The sequence below is a fragment of the Aquarana catesbeiana genome, linkage group LG11 (assembly GCF_042186555.1).
Source record: "Aquarana catesbeiana isolate 2022-GZ linkage group LG11, ASM4218655v1, whole genome shotgun sequence".
NCBI lineage: Eukaryota > Metazoa > Chordata > Amphibia > Anura > Ranidae > Aquarana > Aquarana catesbeiana.
In genome coordinates, this window is record NC_133334.1 from 44,340,810 (window position 1) to 44,360,831 (window position 20,022).

At 41.1% G+C, this 20,022-nt stretch overlaps 1 protein-coding gene across 4 annotated transcripts in view; it reads right to left on the reverse strand.

Annotated features, from left to right (window-relative positions):
- ANO1 (anoctamin 1) overlaps window positions 1-4,335 on the reverse strand; it is a 292,511-nt gene extending 288,176 nt beyond the window's left edge. The window contains exon 1 of one of the 4 annotated variants that reach the window (XM_073604245.1): window positions 4,178-4,335. Coding sequence is in view for 3 of the 4 variants with exons in the window: in XM_073604241.1 (XP_073460342.1) it covers window positions 3,649-3,712 (64 nt within the window). In the remaining variant the exon portion in view is untranslated. Of the gene's footprint in view, window positions 1-3,648; window positions 3,856-4,177 lie in introns of those variants that run through there. The other 3 variants (XM_073604241.1, XM_073604242.1, XM_073604246.1) reach the window with 3 other exon arrangements.
- Between the last annotated feature and the right edge of the window lie 15,687 nt (window positions 4,336-20,022).

The following is a 20,022-nucleotide window of genomic DNA, read 5'->3' on the forward strand; positions in this document are numbered from 1 at the left end:
ACATTGAACCTCATTTGTCATGTTCAATAAGCGTTCTTAATATTTCTAAACCAGCTAACATTACCCTCATGCCCTCAATTTTTCATAAGCAATGTAGCAAATGTAAACATACTCAAAACATTCAGGTAGTTTATGGGAAACAAGAAAGTCATGACATGTGGAAGCGATTAAAATCTGCAGTGTCAGTTATAGCAATTTTCCAGCATGGTCACTTGTAAATCGTGTTTAGTTTGTTCTGAAAAATATCTCACGGGTTCCTCTGGAAGTGAAAATCTGTGGAGCTTCTACAATGTTCAGGTATCAGATCTTTCAACCTTATTGACAAAAGGCCCGCTTGGGTTTGCCCAGCTTACTGAGAAACATATGAGAAGAGGAGATCATTTGATCTCACATGTGATAATTAAAGCTTCTTGTGCTCAGCGAAGAAACATTCAGATGTTAAGCAAGAGGGATTGCCACTAGGAATGAGATAGTCAGTTTGACTCACTGGGTTTCCTAGTGATTAGATCCAGCTACTCTGTAATAGGAGCTCCACTCCAGGTTTCTGGTCAGGGCAGAGTTAGTGTATTGGGATTCCTTATTAAAAGCTTTCCCTGGGACTTAATTCTGGAATTGCTGACTTCCATCGCTGGGGTCAATTTAGAAGTCAACTAGTAATTAATAATTTAGTATAGGGAGAGGAAACATACAGGATATGACCTCAGCATACACAATTGAATGTAAAAATCCATACAAAATACATGTCAATGACTTTGAAATAGTAGGGTTGATTTACAAAAGGAGTATAGTGTGTTTGCTTTGCACAGTTAATTTTCAGTTGGTTTAGTAAATGAGGTGAAAGTAAGTAAAAAAAAAAAAAAAAAAGTGCAAAGAAAACCCAGTCATGTGGAAGTATAAAAACAAACAAACAAATGAACAAACAGGATTTTGCTCGCACATGCTTGGATAATAGAAGTCAGCACAACTTAGCCTCATTCACTAAGCTAAGTTTTCACTTTGAAAAGGAAACTTTCACTTCGCTTTGTGAATTGGATTAAGCTGTGCTGACTTTGAACCATTCATGTGCAAGCAATTTTTTTTTTAAGTTTCCTTTGCACACGGTTGAGTATTTTTTTTTTGCAAAGTGGATTTTCACTTAGTTTTACATCATTCTCTAAGCTAAGTAAAACATAAAAATCACATACTCCTTTAGTAAATTAGCCTTATTAAGTCAGAACATGTTCGGTTTCTCTACATTGTTATCCTGAATGCAAAAGGAAACACAACTTTTAAAGAAAGAAAAATATACTGTATAACTTACACCATTGACATATGGATTTGTATTGTTCACAATCTTTAAAAATGTGAAAAAGATCAGCACAAGCACTTGGTTTTATTTTTCAGTGCTATAAGGCCTGAGTTAAAATACTGATTTCCACATGATAATTACATATCATTTTCATTGGAATATCTAAGCTAAAGTTGTATGACTTTTGTTAGGTTGGAACCAAATTTAGCAGTTTGTAGTTGATCTAGCTACAAGCGATTGCAAATGCCACACACATGGTATTATTCCACACTATGTAATTGACACTTTGATCTGTGTTATGATTGGTTCTCCAGCACGCACAGAATTTTCACCATGGTCCATTTTGCCTAAAAAGAAAATTATACTGTTCATACCAAATTTTTTAAAATTTTGTGTGATTTTGTTCATTTTGGTTGCCTTTGCAGTTTAAGCATTAACAACCACTAATTTTTAGCTTTCGAGACACTATTACTTCAGTCTATTACGTATTACACAGTTTTTATGGCGATATCCCAAGGCGTGGAATTTTCTTTATTCTCTTGACCCTCAACTTAGAGGCATTGCACTCTTTTACACACTTTTCCAAGATAAACTAACCTTTGTTAAATCTGCTGCTATAGTAGAGTGAGAACGTGACCTCAAGCAGCAGTTCTCAGATGCTCAATGGCTTAAAGCTCTTGGTTGTTAATACACTGCAACACATAAGGTCCAACACTGGGAACTGGCTCAAAAAATCGTATCCCGGTGGGATTACACCCCAGTGTGAATACATTCCTTTTCCGCCATTGGCTCCCCTATGTGTTGGCGGGAATGCGGACAAGCAGGATCAATGTACCATATACTATGGGCAAGTAAATGTCTGACTAGCTTCTTGTGTTCTATCCGATATTACTGGAATTACTGGAATTTTAATTCCCATTACCCCAGCCCCAGTGCTCCCAAGCTTAGGAGTGGAGAAATGCCCGAAGGAATTCCGTACCATTCTTACACATGTACTTTTGGCAGCCAGAACCATAATCATAAGAAATTGGAAGCCCCAACTGTCCCCCAATCCTCCAGAAGCACTCTCTTTGGTCAGAACTAACTTCTCCTACGAAAAGGCCCTTGCCATTAGTAATAACTCATACTCATTGCTTCTCAAAAACCTGGCAACCTTGGATAGAGTGGAGTTCTGGTTACAAATTCCGATACCTAGATTTAGTGTCCACTGGTATTACGAAGAATATGTTCCAGTTTAGCCACTATATGACAAGCATGGATCTGTTCTATTTACTTTCCCTTTTATGTTGTTTGTTGTATACAGCCTTTTATATCTCATGGGGAGCCCAGGCTCCTTAACATATGTGTATGTTATTTTCTTTGTATTTGCTATAAATATCAATAAACAACACTCAATTAAAAAAGTCTTAGTACATTGTACTAAAAGTATAATGTTAGTGTGATGTTAAGCAAGCCAAATTCTGTATTAAAAGTGGTATTTTATATCTATAGAAACAATAATATTTTTTACATTTATCACTGCTTAAACTTGAAAAAAACATATTTCTACAAAATATTCACTTTTTTCATTTTTATAAAATGATATAACTCTAGCAAAATAACATCACCAAAAGAAATCCTTTTAACCCCCCAAATAAACAATACATACAAGCCAAAAAATAGTCCCATAATATAATATATTGCCAGATTCATGGGCATTGAAATGTGAAAATGTTTGTAGAGCTTAACGGGTAATATGATATATAATAATAGAAACAGGTATACAGCATACAAAAAAAAAAAAAAATACAAAAAAAATAATTAAAATATATATATATACATACATACATACACACAAAAACAAATAACCTGCCAAGAGATTCTATAAGCAAAAGTTAGCTATGGTTGGAGGTTGCTTTGTAAGACTTTGTGTTTGTGCTTTGGTTGGAAGCTATACCAGTATTTCATTTTCTATGACGCTGACACCTGTGTTTTGACAAACTAATATGACAGTGGTGGACAAATTAAGGTGGATTTAAGGAGTCACTCTATCCAACCCAGGAGACAGCAAGGAAGTTTAAAGAACCAAGAAACATGTGCTTTCATTGATAAAAATCTGAAAAAGCTCCAGAGAATTTATTACCGACTGTACTTTTTTAGACTCATTGGCCGTCTTATTGGCATTTGCCCAGCCATATTTTCTAAAATAATTCTTATTCTCAACCTTGCAATATTCAGGGAGCTCTGTTGAATCATTGCACATGCCCCTATCTTCCAATGAATTATGAGACAAAATTATACACCAGCTGCTCTGTAATCCCCAATGACACAAAACAGTTCCTGGAATCTAGCCTCTGTCCCTGCACATCCTATCCACTGACCTGCAGCTGACCACTCATCCATGGTAGGAGGTTCCTCATGGTCAACCGGCATCTTGTCATCCATCCTCAGCCTCCAACAGATTGAGTCACAACTGGAGATCAGTGACTTTCCTTTTTTAGGGCTTTTTGAAAAGTAAACAGTTGTCACCCTTCATGTATCTTCATCCCCAGAACGAGTCCCCACCCTCCAGATGAACTGCACAAATCATCGGCAGAACCTGGAAGTGCAAGAAACAGCAGCAAGCATGGGTGCAAAGAATCCTGTACAAGTCAGTGACTTGTGTAACAAAGGGATGAGAACTGTCAAAGAACTGTATTCAGCAAGTGACAGTGAAGTGACAAAGCATAGTCTTGCTGTGACACACAGTCCCAAAATGACATGCTATGAGCAACACCTTGTTCAGAAGGACAGCTGCCTTCTAGTCTGTGACTAATATATTCAACAAGTTCCACTCATCAAAAAATGAATAAAGACAGATTGTTGCTGAGTTAGTCGCTTCATGTCCATCTAAGTCTAAGATGAAGGTACCTTGTATGTCTTCTCTCTCTCAAGTCTCTCTCAAATAGATATCTTCCCTTCTGTTGGTGGTATGGCTTGTCACCATTCCCTTCAGGCTTCTTCTACATTTCTCCTTTTCCTCTCTGACTCTTTCTCTTCCACTATGCCTGCTCTCACTCTATTCACTTTTCAAAGTGCTCAGCAGAATCTTTATGGTTGGGAGGGGGGAGAGGGAGACGCTGTGTGTCACTGGCAATGAGATACGCAGCCTTTACTGCCACTACTCTGATAAATATTTAGACAGGACCCCAACGAGACAATCTTCTCTAAACATTATTCTCTTTGTTTGCTTTACTACAAGCTCATCGCTTTGCCCCATAGTAAAATTCTCTAAGCAGCGTGCATTATGCTCGGTTTGGCAAATTCTCATGTCTCTTATATATCGAAACAGTTCATGAAACTTAGTGTAATACTTGCCTTCACTCCTGATTCACTTCTTCTGGGGAGCTCCAGCTATTACACCTGCAAAAAAAAAAGAAGAAAAGGTCTGGCTCTACCAATGTCACACCTCCATCCATATATTATATACAACAAAACCAAATGTAGGTTATTACACCTGTGCAAGGATAACCATGGAGGAGCAAATTTTTTATTGATCCTCCAAAAATCTAACAAATTTTCAGGACAGTTGGCCAATATATGTTCAAAAAGAGTTGCAAACCAACTAAACAGGTTTTCCAACCAACAATATAGAACATATTTGAGTGGTCAAAAATAAGGGATGTAATCAATGCGAATGATGGCACAGACCTCATTAGTACATACAATTGGAATGAAAAATTAATTTAATTAAAAATGTTCACATTTATAAGCAATATTGACTACTGCAACTCTCTCCTTAATGGCCTACCCTTACGCAGGTTATCCCCCCTTCAGTCTATTATGAATGCTGCTGCTAGACTAACACACCTCACTAATCGATCCGTGACTGCTGCCCCTCTCTGCCAATCCCTTCACTGGCTTCCCCTACCCCACCATATAAAATTCAAAATGCTAACCACAACATACAAGGCCATCCACAACATCGCCCCCATCTACATCACCAACCCTCATCTGCAGATATTGCCCAAATCGTCCCCTCCGCTCCTCCCAGGACCTCCTGCTTTCTAGTTACCTCCTCGCATGCTCGCCTTCAGGACTTCTCCAGAGCCTCTCCCATACTCTGGAACTCCCTACCCCGGTATATCCAATCAACCCCTAAACTGTCCACCTTTAGGAGATCCCTGAAAACTCACTTATTCAGGGAAGCCTATCCTACACCTACCTAACAACTGTCCCCGAGCTACCCCCATCAAATGATTCCTTGCATCTATTACCTTTTGTACCACCACCCCCTCCCTTTAGAATGTAAGCTCTACGAGCAGGGCCCTCCTGTCCCTTCTGTATTGAACTGTACTGTAATTGTGCTGCCCCCCCCCTTTACATTGTAAAGCGCTGCGTAAACTGTTGGCGCTATATAAATCGTGTATAATAATAATAATATTGTGCATTCCTAGGGATAATAATCTTTTTTATTATTGTTCACATGTAGTTGGAGGATAAATTCAGCTTTGGGAACATGTTTCCTGTTTCTGCTCCTGCAGCTTTCCCCCCATCCCCCCCTCACCTCCCTGTAACAGTGGGCTAGGGATCATTTCTCTGCACCCGCTGTCACAATTTGAAAAGAGTGCAGCCGTCTGCGGCTTCACCCACACAGCTGCGTCATTCATTCACAGAATTCTGTGAATGAATAGGCTACAAGTACTGATAGCCTTTTGTGGTACGAGGGCGCTGGTGAGCATCCTTGCAGTTCATTGATTCTTCCTGGACTGAACTCCCTGCCTGTATTGGAGGTACGGGCAGACAGCTACACTGCCAGTCTGCAGGAGCCTGACATTGCACCTGTGATCGGCAATGCTTTAAAGCAGGGGTGTCCACCCTGCAGCCCCTGGGCCGCATTTGGCCTGACATAAAATTGTAAACTTACTTAAAAATTTTTGGCGGGGAATTTTTTGGTAAAAATGCATTTCCACTTAGCGAACAGATGTGGCCGAAGAAAAATGTGGCAGTGTCTCTTTACTGGACTTTTATAAGAAAAATATCCCACTCTTCACAATCACTTCTTCATGTCATTCATTTTCAGCAGCACCTATATTTGTTAGAAAGTATTTTCAAGGATGAAGCACATGAAGCCCTACTTCCCAGCGCACTCCCAGCAGTGTCAGACATCCTCTCCATCCAGGCTCCGGCTTCCATCCCTGGTTGGGTTGTCTCCCTGCAGCAGCGGCTCCCTCCTGCCTGTGCTCTTCTTTCCCCTGCTCACAGATGAACCAGGGAATTTTCACAGTGGCTCCTCCTCTTTTGTGAGTGTGTTTTTAATCATTAATAAATATTATTCACTTTTTTACTACACTATGCAGGTTGCGCTTGTCTTTTCCCTCTTTTTAAAAAAAAATGCATATACACTTAGCGAACACATGGGGCCGAAGGAAAATTTGGCAGTGTACCTTTCGTGGACTTTGAGAATTGAGAATTGCTACTACATGCATTGAAACAGAAATTGATGTGTTCTTTTTTTTAAAACAGTGTCAAGTATCACACTAGGTTTATGTTGCGCTCTTCAACTTTTATAATAAAAAAAAAAAAAAGAAGTTTTATTACTCAGGTACATTATCTGTTTCAGTGACTGGCTGATTTTTTTGCCCTTTCTGTGTCCTACACTTTTTTATACACATTTCTTTATATTTTATTAGAAACTTTGGGGCCGTTTTTGCATGCCCTTCCTCTGGCTTGCCTATATTGCATGAAGGTCACTGGGTTTGGATAAAGTTGTGTTGACCAATTGCTCTTTTTAGGCTATCAATACTTACCTAATTCAGTATTCAGGTGAGATGCCTTTCATCATACTCCATTAAGGCTGGGCTCACACTATTGCGAATTGGATGCAGAATGTCCCTGCATTCATTTCGCTTGCCATAAGATTATGACCGGCTCTCAATAGAGCAGGTTCACATATCTCCACAGCGGCTCCGGTGTGAATTACACAGGAGTCCTGTGCGTCTTTTGGTCAGTTTCAGGTCCAAATTCAGCTCAAAATTCGGGCTGAAATCGGACCTAAAGCGCGGAATGGAGACGCACTGGACTCCTGATGTGTGTCGCTGCGTTCTTCAGTGTGAACCCAGCCTAATACATTAATACATTATCAATATGTCATTTTGTTTGTTGCAAAACCATACATTTGTCATCTTGGGTTAAACGATTGTCTCCTATATTTCCTTATTTAGATTCTGTGATACAACTTATATGTTGCAGTATATTTTCCTGAGTATGGAATATTAAAGTGAAATATGCAGAGGTAATGACTTTAGTAACTAACAAAATATAAAAGTGACACATTAATAACATTCAGTCATATACACAATTGACTACAGTTGATACTCAGTTCAGAAAGCTTGAACAGATGCTGGTATAGGCGGATAGCCAACGCGTTTCACAGACTGATTATCTGCTTCTTCGGGGCAGCTCAACGTGCATCTATATCAATGTCCAAGTTACAAAAAAATATAAAATTTGTATCAATATCGAATAGATTTATTTACATTATTAACAATATTTGTGCAGTTCCTATGGGTGCTCACCAAAACGTTTTGGTACTGACAATAAAGCGACCGCAACATCAGAGAGAGCAAAGGCAAGTCATCATCCAGTGATATAGCAGTGATGTCAGAATCACCAACTTTGGTATGATGGAGGTCGGACCATATGAAAGGCACGATTATTTGTACCAATAGTAATCTAAAAATACCAAACATATGTGTTCAGATGCACAACACTTTACATGACTTTTAGTAACATATTTGTGGCAAATTTCCAAGTGTATCATAAGCATCCTAGAAATTATAACAATTGGTTTAGAAATTTCCTTTTTCCTTTTCATTTGGTGTTGATCAGGGATTTTATCATTTTTCTATATCAGTGATTGTTAACTAGTGATCTGCCCGAATTTTTCAGCTCATTAGCTATCCTTATTGTTAATACATTTTATGTGCGGCCAGGGCCGGCGCTAGGAATAGGCGGGTCAGGCGGCTGCCTAGGGCGCCAGGGTAGGGGGAGCGGCAAAATCCGGATCTCCAGCCACTCGCTGTGGATTTGGATTAGTAAAATACCACCAGGACTGGCATTTTTTACATACATGCTGCCTTATGGTGCCAGCCGCCAGGCTAGGGGGCAGTGAAGACATCCCGGACCGCTCTGTCCCCAGCCTGCAGTGCCGCCCTAGCAGCGGCAGTGAGAAGATGAGGGGAGACAGCCGTGCGGAAGCGCTGTCTGATCGATGGAACCAGCTGGGGCGGATGAGATGGAAGCCCTGCATGTAACTCCGGGCTTGCCGCGTTATCCGCTCCCCCTCCTCCTGGTCGCTCGGGGATCTGTTGTGGGAGGACAGGCAGGCAGCAGCACCGCTCTCCTGGAGTAAAGCCATCACCGCCACTGGCTCAGGTATAGTGGAAGCACAGACAACACGCTCAGTGCTGCAGCCTTCAACAGTCACATGAAATAAAAAATGTACTCTGCTGTCAAGTTTATAGTGCATTTCACTGTGTACAGAGGGGGAACTGATATATATGTGGGGGGGGGGGCAGGGGGGTACAGGGGGGAACACATATGTGTGTGGGGGGGACAGACATGCAGAGGGGTACAGAGGGGGAACACGTGTGTGTGTGTGTGTGTGTGGGGGGGGGGACAGACGTGCAGGGGGGTACAGAGGGGGAACACTTGTGTGGGGGGGCAGACGTGCAGGAGGGTACAGAAGGGGAACACATATGTATGTGGGGGGGGACAGACATGCAGGGGGGTACAGAGGGGTAACAGATGTATGTGGGGGGAACAGATGTGCAGGGGGGTACAGAGGGGTAACAGATGTATGTGGGGGGAACAGATGTGCAGGGGGGTACAGAGGGGGAACAGATATGTGTGTGTGCAGGGGGGACAGGTGTGCAGGGGGTACAGAGGGGGAACAGCTGTGCAGAGGGGTACAGAGAGGAACTGATATGTGTGTGGGGGGTTTTGAGGGGAACAGAGGTATGGAGGGGGGTGCAGAGGGGAACAAGCATTAAGGGTGATACAGTGATGGCGTGATCTGAGATCTGAAGGTGGAGGAATTGTGGTGATCTGAGGCCTTGATAATACAGGAATTGGGGTGACTTGAGGTGTGGAGGTTCAAGTCCACCTTTGTAAAAAAATAAATAAATGCAGATCTTTTTGCAGGTACAAAAATGTGCATTTATTAGTATTTTTAGTAGGAGCCTATAAAGCATGGTCTGTGTATCTGTATGCTCATACAGACAGGCAATTACACAGTTAGCCTGTCTGTATACTGCCCTAGCCTGTGGACCACAGCTGGCGTGAGGAAGTGAGCTGGTGCCATCCACTATTTGTCTTAGGGCTGGGTCCAGAGGCACAGATATAGGCCTGTGGACCACGGCTGAAGAAATGAGTGAAGAGGCGCCGCGAAAGTCTCAGTGAGGGGCGGAGCCGATGGGGGTGTGGGGGCGGGCGGCGGCAAAATGAGGTTTCGCCTAGGGTGTCAAAAATCCTTGCACCAGCCCTGTGTGCGGCCCAAGACAATTCCTCTTCTTCCAATGTGGCCCAGGAAGGACAAAAGGTTGGACACCCCTGCTTTACAAGCTCCCAAGAAAAAAAAAGTAAATGCTCATTTTTTTACCTGAAAAAAAAAAAATGTATTTATCTTATTTTTTTTAAAAAGGTGAACTTATCCTTTCAAGCAGAACTAATACCTCCTCTCATTTTCAGCCAACGAAGCTGCCTCTGTTTGACCTGCAGTTGCCATGGTGGTAAACATGTGATTAGCTCTGGCACCAGCCATTTCATGGCTTAAAGCCTGTAATTTTTTTTTTTTAAAGTCAGCAGCTACAAATATATTGTAGCTGCTAACTTTTAATATAAGGACACTTACCTGTCCAGGGTTCCTGCGATGTTGGCACCCCAAGCCGATTCGTCCATTGGCTTTGGGTGCAGCATTGCAATTAAGGAAAACCATGAAGTAAAGCCTTCAGGCTTCACAACCGGCTTCCTATTGTGCTTTCACAAATTTCTTAAAGGGGTTGTAAACCCTTGTGTTTTTTCACCTTAATGCATCCTATGCATTAAGGTGAAAAAACTTCATCTAGTAACTGGCCCCTTAACCCCTTGTTTTACTCACCTGAGCCCTGGAATTTCCCACGGCGGAGACGCGCTCTTCCTCTGCTCAGGGTTCTCGGCTCTTGATTGGATAGATTGATAGCAGTGCAGCCATTGGCTCCCACTGCTGTCAATCAAATACAATGACGTGGTACCGGGGGGGGGCGGAGCCAAGTCCGGCATTCTGCATCTTTGGAGCGCAAATGCTGGACTCAGGAGTGTGCCCGCAAGATAACCCCCTCAGGAGAGCGCTTCTCCTAGGGGGTTATACGATGCGGGGAGGAGCTGATAGCGCCGCCGGGGGACCCCAGAAGAGGAGGATCAGGGCCACTCTGTGCAAAATGAACTGCACAGTGGAGGTAAGTGTGACATATTTGTTATTTAAAAAAAAAAAAGCTTTACAATCACTTTAATGCTCCCGTCCTCTTCTAGAACACACACCGGTCCCAGAAGGCAGTGGCGGGAAGGAGGAGGGGCCAATGCAAATGCAGAAAGGATGAAAGGGCAACTTAAAAATAACAGAAAAGGTACAAAACTATAAAAAAAAAAAAACGATATCCAAAAACGAGGGCGGTGGGGTGCTGTATTGTTCATGACCTAGTTGCATTTTAGCCTGGAACTCCGCTTTAACAGAGAAGTGTGGGAATTGAAACTAATAAACATACAGTACATACCTACCTACCTGCTGCAGCATCAATCAGACGCTGCAAGCTGTCCCCGGCCGCCTATAAGCTCGAGAACTGAGTGGTCACGTGGCCAATGATCGCTCAGTTCTCAGGTCCACTCCGAGCACCGAATGGTGACTGCCAGTCACTGGCTCTCTGCTCTGCCCCTCCAGCGCTTGCTGTGCCTGGCAGGAGAGGTGGTGGGAGCAGCTGGCTCAGCAGTGTACTTTATTGTTGGGATCCTCTCTGAGTCTGGAGTAGCTCTGTGAAGTCAACGGACAGTGGGCTTTAGCTGATTCTGGGTCATAAAAGTGCAAAAGTAAGCGCACTCCAGTGACCCACATGAGAAGTATGATCAAACAAGCTTTGGATATACTTCTCTTTTATCAATTCAGTTGCGAGCACAAGCACTGACAGTTATCATTCACAACATGTCTTGAATGTAGCTGTTTTGGAAAGCATTTAAATCCATGGGCTTAGTTCCGCTTTAACTAAGTTTTTATGCTTTAAAAATGTGTTCTAGTAAAGGCTGGCTTAAAGCAGTATTAAACGCAAAAGCAAAGATTTATTAGCCAAAGTCCTACCCCACCGCTGAGCCAATTTGGGGCTCCTAGGACCTATGGTTCCTGAGATACGGGGCTTCTTGTGCAACCTGTCAGAAGCTACATACAGAGCGGACAGTTTTTTTCCGCTTCACAGCCAGTTCCCTTCTGCACATGCACGCTGTGCTTTCTAATTGGCCCAGCGGCGGAGGAAGGATGAGGGGGGCTGAAATTCCGAGAGACGGAGCAGCGGTGCTGTTTCTGGAAGTGGGGAACGGTACCTGTCAAAAACAGGTACCCTTTCCCCCCTCCCCCCTGAAAGGTGCCAAATGTGGCACCAGATAGGGGGGAGTAGACGGATAAGAGAAAGTTCCACTTCTGAGTGGAACTCCGCTTTAAGAAGGCAGCTGTTCATGCAGCACAGCCCAACACTAACACCACTGGGGGGGGAATAGCACACATGACTTTGAATATGTGGGTTGTTGGTCACAAAGAGTTTTTTTAAAGGATGGAAATATCTTGTCCCTCGTTCTTACAAAACTGCAGTAGGCTCACCTAAATCCCAGGAATTCATGGAATCTAATTCATGGATTGTGGGTCATAGCTCAGAATTATAGGTCTTATCATACCTCTTTATTGGTCCATATGCCTATAATATTCAGAGATAAAGCTTAGCAGTGATGAGCTCACTACAGAGCTGCACAGTATATATTATTATAATTTCCTTTAAACAAAAGGGGATAATGATTTCATTATCCACCTGCTAATCCCAACATCTGAACAAGCCAGGATCAGTGGTTGGGACAGGTGCAGTCACAGTGCAGCAGCAACAAAACAAGTAGATCCTATAGTAGCTTCATAGGAAATAGGACCATTTATGAGAGTACCAACAATAATACCCTGTACACACGGTCGGAAAATGTGTGATAGGACCTTGTTGACGGAAATTCCGACCGTGTGTAGGCTCCATCACACATTTTCCATCGGAATTTCCGACACACAAAGTTTGAGAGCTTGCTATAAAATTTTCCAACAACAAAATCCGTTGTCGGAAATTGCGATCGTGTGTACACAAATCCGACGCACAAAGTGCCACGCATGCTCAGAATAAATTAAGAGACGAAAGCTATTGGCTACTGCCCCGTTTATAGTCCCGACGTACGTGTTTTACGTCACCGCGTTCAGAACGATCGGATTTTCCGACAACTTTGTGTGACCGTGTGTATGCAAGACAAGTTTGAGCCAACATCCGTCTGAAAAAATCCATGGATTTTGTTGTCGGAATGTCCGATCAATGTCCGACCGTGTGTACAGGGCATTATAGTGGTTGGGAGTTGTCATTTTCTCATTGTCAGACTAGAAAACTGCACATACTGTATGTTTCATTAGTTTGGGCCTCAAATATCTGCGTGTTTTTCATGAGAACGGTTGTTTTTTCTTACAACAGCCAATCAGATTGAAGCTCGTTATGGAAAATAAAGCTAATGAGGCTTTAAAGTGGTATAGTGCGGACAGCTCTTAAAAGCTGGTATTTGGTCTTTGAAAAAAAGATGTGCAGAGATATAACCTAAATCATTGGTAGGAATTGTTAACATCTTACTGTTTATGTCATGTTACTGACAAAAAGTGTCCAGAAATAACTTGTTTTTTTATCCCAACCATATGGAAGCATCCTATGGGGTCTTTGATTATACAATATATTACACAGCCGAAGAATTTGTAAAATGCCTTGTTTTTACCTTTTTTTTTTATTCTGTGTTGCATCTCAGTGTTGCTGATTTTCTGTATTCTCTTTGCAGTCCTGTCTACATGCACTTCAACAATGGCAGCGTGGCATTTCTCAGAGTGGGTTTCCTGATTGTGTTATCAGTGAACTACAATGGATATAAAAAGTCTACATATCCCTGTAAAAATGGCAAGTTTTTGAGATGTAAAAAAAATCAGACCAAGATAAATCACTTTTGAATTTTTTTCCACCTTTAATGTGGCCTATATTATGGGCAAGTCAATTATTAACAAACTGAAATCTTTAAAGGAGAAAAAAAAAAAAACTTACAATAATGTGGTTGCACAAACATGCACACCCTTAAAGTGGAAGGCAAGTGAACGCATAACTGAGCTTAACCGCTTCAGCCCCGGAAGATTTTTTTTTTTTTTTGCAGAATTTTCAGAGACACGGTCTACAAAAAGGAAGAGAAAAAGTGGATAATTACATTAACTTGCAGTTGTTGGGAGGACGCAGCCTTCCCACCACGGGAATCAATAAAACTGGTATGTAGGTAACATTATCAATTCTATAGACAGGTGTTTCCGCTAGTGACATTTCCTATCATCTTAGTGAAGTAGATTGTAATGGCATAAATATGACTTCCCGCATCGGGAAGACCACCCTCTCCTCCCGCCAATATATACTGGATAGTTTGGTTCTACAGATACCCAAAGAAGAAGAAGAAAAGAAGGGAAGATATGTTGGGGAAAGTTGGTGAAGGAAGTAAAGTAGGAAGGGGGTTGAAATGGGAGGTGGGGGCGGGTTTCGGGTGGAGGAGGCTGGGTTGGGATGAGTCTGCGTCACTAGTCATGTAATATAGATGTATTAATCTGATTATTCTTTTGGTGTTTATGCGCTAAAGTGAGATTTACCTTCTTTTGAATATTTGAATAAATTAGCTCGGAAGATTTTACCCCCTTCCTGACCAGAGCACTTTTTGCGATACGGCACTGCGTCGCATTAACTGACAATTGCGCAGTCGTGCGACGTTGCACCCAAACGAAATTGACGTCCTTTTTTTTCCCCCACAAATAGAGCTTTCTTTTGGTGGTATTTGATCGCCTCTGCGGTTTTTATTTTTTGCGCTATAAACAAAAAAAGAGCGACAATTTTGAAAAAAACGCATTATTTTTAACTTTTTGCTATAATAAATATCCCCCAAAAATATATAAAAAATCATTTTTTTCCTCAGTTTAGGCCAATATGTATTCTTCTAAATATTTTAGGTAAAAAAAAAAAATCGCAATAAGCGTATATTGATTGGTTTGCGCAAAAGTTATAGCGTCTACAAAATAGGGGATAGTTTTATGGCATTTTTATTTAAAAATTTTTTTTAATTAGTAATGGAGACGATCTGCGTTTTTTTATCAGGACTGCGACATTATGGCGGACACATCGGATACTTTTGACACTATTTTGGGACCGTTGTCATTTATACAGCGATCAGTGCTATAAAAATGCACCGATTACTGTGTAAATGACACTGGCAGTGAAGGGGTTAACCACTAGGGGGCGATGAAGGGGTTAAGTGTGTCCTAGGGAGTGATTCTAACTGTGGGGGGGGTGGGCTACTAGTCACATGACAGCGATCACTGCTCCCGATGACAGGGAGCAGTAGATCTCTGTCATGACACATGCCAGAACGGGGAAATGCCTTGTTTACATAGGCGCTTCCCTGTTCTGCAGATCCGTGACACGATCGCCGGGAGACCGGTGGACATCGAGTCCGCCACTGTGGGCGCGCACCTGCTATCCCTGCCTCTTAAAGGGGATGTACGGGTTTGTCCATTTGCCCACCGCTGCCAATGTGCCGACACATATCGGCGTGCAGCAGTCGGCAAGTGGTTAAATCTATTCCCATCCCCATTTTACACCTATTCTATCCACCCTGTAAAAGGAAAGATGCCTATACTTACCTATTCTGAAGTTGCTTCTGTCCAGTCACATGACTGGCTTTCAGGGCTGGTTTCATTGTAGAGGTGGGACAACCCACAACGGATGCCCCATAGTAGGGCTAGGAGAGACATCTTCGCCCAGGCTCTGCAGTTCTTGTCAGTGATCTCTCCTCTACACTGAAGCTGGCACTAGAGATCATGTTAAGAAGTTCTGGGAAGAAGTCCATTGGACGAAATGCGTCGGAGGTGACGTCACACACCAGAAGTGACCTTATAACACACAAGAAGTGCAGTGGGGGCCATATTAACTGTGGTTTTTAGGCGTATTCTACAGTGATTGTTTGTAAGTAGATTGTGAACATTAAACGTTGGATTCTTTGCTTTTACTGCTGCACTATTGGCCCTGTTTTTTTATCTAGCATGAGTGAGTCCTAACCCTGGAGGATGGAGGATCGGAAAGAGTATTAATGACAGCATTTACATGTAACACTCTGGTAAGGTGCATGGTGTGACCATATATATACCAGGTGGCTGGGAACAATATTTCACTTTTTGGGCACTTGAGCATGTGATACCTTGTGAGTGGATTGGCACTTTGCACATTTTAAAAAAATCTTAATGCGGTATTACACTATTTTTTTATTTTCATTTTTTTGAGGTTTTATGTGTTTTGTTTGGATGTGGAATCGAAAGAAGTTCATCAGAAAGGATTTTTTGAGGATGCACTTCTAATCTTGCCTCTGTTTCTAACACAAACACACCGTATTGTGGTGAGGAGGGAAAGAATCCATCTTGAGGAAAGGTTGAGGCAAACAACGACAGATGAATGTGAATATCATAAAAGGCTTTATTTGAGATACATGAGGGTAAGGGTACATATACATGAGCACCTTTGGATGGATGGAGATTTGTTTGATGTAAGCTCAATAAATACACATGGCATTTATTGATGGTATCAGACATACTACACCATATATACTATTTTTTCTTTCAAGATTTCTAAGACCCCTTTCACACCGGAGGCGTTTTTCAGGCGCTAAAGGGCTAAAAATAGCTCCTGTAAAGCGCCTGAACAATGCCTCCCCTGCAGCCCGAGGGCTTTCACACTGGAGCGGTGCGCTAGCAGAACGTTAGAAAAAGTCCTGCATGCAGCATCTTTGGAGCAGTTTAGGAGCGGTGTATTCACTGCCACCTCCACCACCCCTTCCCATTAAAATTAATGGGCACCACTGCTGAAGTGTCTGCAAAGCGCTTCGGCAGCGGTGCTTTGCGGGCGCATTTAACTCTTTCTTGTGTGAACCTGGGTTTAAGCACAACAGACTTAAAAGAATACCTCCAAATAAACAAAAGAATGGCTTCACCTGAAAAAAGATCAAAGTTATGGAATGTAAAAGTAAAAACAGCACTCACTAAAAATAAACAAAATGCACTCTTAAAGCCCCAAAAGTGTCCTTCCAAAGGATTTTTAACATTGCCAAGTCCAAAATGGGTCAATCAACTCCAGTGATGTCCCTCTGATGAACCGGAAGCAGTTAAAAGTGGGAAAGATTCTGAAGTGATTTATCTTCGGTCTGATTTTTTTATCTCTCAAAAATCTGGCATTTGTACAGGGGTGTGTGGACTTTGAACATCCACTGTATGCTTGTGTAGCCTCATTGGAAGCCTGTGTGACTAGGGAACATCACAGAAAACACAATTGGGAAACAGGGATTAAAGCCTCGTACACACGATCGGATTTTCCAAGGGGAAATGTGTGATGACAGGCTGTTGGCGGAAAATCCGACCGTGTGTGCTCCATTGGACAATTGTTGGCCAACTTTCTGTGGATAAATGTTGGATAGCATGTTTTAAAATTTTCCACAATCAAATGTTTGTTGTCAGATTTTTCGAGCGTGTGTACACAAGTCCGTCAGACAAAAGTCCAAAGTACAAACACACATGCTTGGAAGCAAGGACGAGCCAGAAGCGGTCGGTCTTGTATACTAGCGTTCGTAATGGAGAATTAACATTCGTGACGTGGCAAATTATGAAATCTCCAAATGCAGCGCACAATTCTCTTCTTCTTTAATGGGATAATAATGAAGCTGCTTTGCTGGTAATACTGGTGGAGTTATTGCAAACTAATTTTCAAAGGCTTTTTTTTTTCTAGTGATATCAAGAATAATACTATTATGCTTTTTTTTTTTTTTTTTTTTTTTTTTTTTTTTCTTTTGGGGCAAGTTACCAAAACACCATTATCCCGTAATTTTTAAAAATCAAAGATACAACTATGTTGGTGTCCCTTGTCAATTTTACATTGTATTTTTTTAAATGTAACTGCCTACTCCCAAACTGTCATTTGAAGTAAAACACATAGCCAAGTATTATTCTACACATTTTTTTTTATTGTGCATTAAAAAAAGAAAACAAATAAAATTAGACATGCTATCTGCCAATAGAATTTAACCAAAAAGTGCATTCTATGTATCCAAAAATATAGAAAATATACCAAATCAAATTATTATTCTACCAAAAAAATAATGTCAAAGCAATAAATCCAAGGCCAATAATAATTAACACGTTATCTCCTCCGATTCCACAACATGTCTGGTTGACGAACGGCCGTTCAGAAACGAACTAAAAAGCGCAAAATGAAAAGCGCAAAATGAAAAGCGCAAAATGAAAACCACGAATCAACACTCGCCAAACTTCTACTAACATGAAATTAGCAGAAGGAGCCCAAAGGGTGGCGCTAAAGATCTGAAAAACCACATAGTACGTCACTACGTTCGTAATTGTTGGCCAACATTTGTGTGACCGTGTGTATGCAAGACAAGTTTGGGCCAACACCCTTCGGACAAAATTCAGAAGAGTTGTCAACCTATTACAGAAAGTTCATGAAAAAGGATCCTTTAAAGGAAAATCGTCGTGTTTTCTTTTAATGAATGCTGCAGATGATAAAATATTGAAAATTACTTTTGGAATTAACATGTTAAAACTTAAAAAAACTTTAAAAAACTGGTTTATTGTTACCCTTGTTGCTCTGTCTCTTACTATATGTACAACATGTATAACAGTATAACCCAATAAAAATGTATTTGTGAAAGAAAAACTTAAACAATTTTACTGACTTACATATACTTTTAATTTTTATTTTTTTAATGTTTAGGAAAACACATAAAATTACAGTTTTAGATTTCCTCAAATTAGTAATTCATTATTTTTAAGTTGTTGTATTACTCTGGAATGTAAATCCATATTTCTTAAAGCTATTTGATATTACATATTATAATTTAATGTTGTTAAAAATAATCCTTTTCTAAGTGGGATAAACAAATGAATAAAGTACTGCCTAAATATAAACTAGAGTTTGAAAATTCACTGCCGAGCTAAATTTTCAGCAATTTCTGCTCAGCTAAGTTTTTAACAATGTGGCAAGCAGTCTGGTCCTTTCAAACATGGGTAGACATCTGAAAAAAATGACATAGCTGTGTATCCTATTATAGGTTTTGCTTTATGATATCCCTGTATAAGGGTAGAGGGAGGCAGACACAGAGCATTTGAGTGTCAATCTTGTGTACATTTGTGTTCTATTATGTTTGGTTAGGTTGCCGTGTTGTTGTTGTCATGTGGGAGTTTCAATACTGTGTCTGCAACAAAGGATACCTAAGGCCCATACACACGATCTGACTTTTTGACAACAAACATGCAAATTACCTGTTTTAAGGCAACATCCGACCGTGTGTACGCTCCATCAGACAAACTTTTTCGGTTTTCATTGGACAAATGTTGGCTGTGTGAACAGACAAACTTTCCTGCAACAAAAATCCTACGTTGGCTAGTCCGATCCTGTGTTCACAAATCCACCGGACTTTAGTCCAAAGTACAAACACGCATGCTCAGAACCAATGCAAAAGATCAGACAACAATACAGAAGTTGTCCAAAGGATGGAGGTAATGAGCTGAAAAACCACGTGGTTCGGTGAAAGTTGGCTGAAAAAGTCCTGCCGTGTGTTCACGGCCAACGCCCTTTGGACAGAAATCCAAGGAAAAGTTTGTTTGAAGTCCAATCGTGTGTACGAGGCTTTAGATTTAGGTTAGGTTCACATATATATGTGGGTGCGTAAATGCGTGTAAATCACGTGTATTCCCGCACCTGAATGTGCCCGCAGGCAAACAACGCTGCTATTTAGCAGATGTGTGAGGGTGCCATGAACTCCTGATGGCAAGCCCAAGCATCTAAAAAAACGCAGCGTGTTTCAGTGAAATTGTATGCTGCAGAAGCTCCATGCGATTTACATGCGGCTGCAATTGAACGACTTGCCCAAGCCAATTCTGAAACCTCTTACACACATGTAAAGACCTGCATTTTTTTTTCTAGATATTTACTTATAACCCCCAAACATTATATAATTTTCTGAAAGCAAAGGCACTGGAGAAAAAATATTCGTTGTTGCAATTGTTTTATGCTACACAATATTTGCACATGCGGTTTTCAAACACATTTAAAAAAAAAAAAATACACTTTAATGAATTTTAGTGCACACAAACAAAATACGATACACACTTGTTTTGTAAAATATAAAAGATGATGTTACGCTGAGTAAATAGATACCTAAATGTCACGCTTTTAAATTGTGCACACCCTTGGAACGGCAACAAACTACAGTACTGAAAACTCTCCATGGGTGACGAAACAGGAGGTCTGGTGCTAGAATTATTGCTCTCACTTGAAAAAGAAAAACCTCAAAAATGGGATTTTATGGGCAATTACTGAAAAAATATAAAG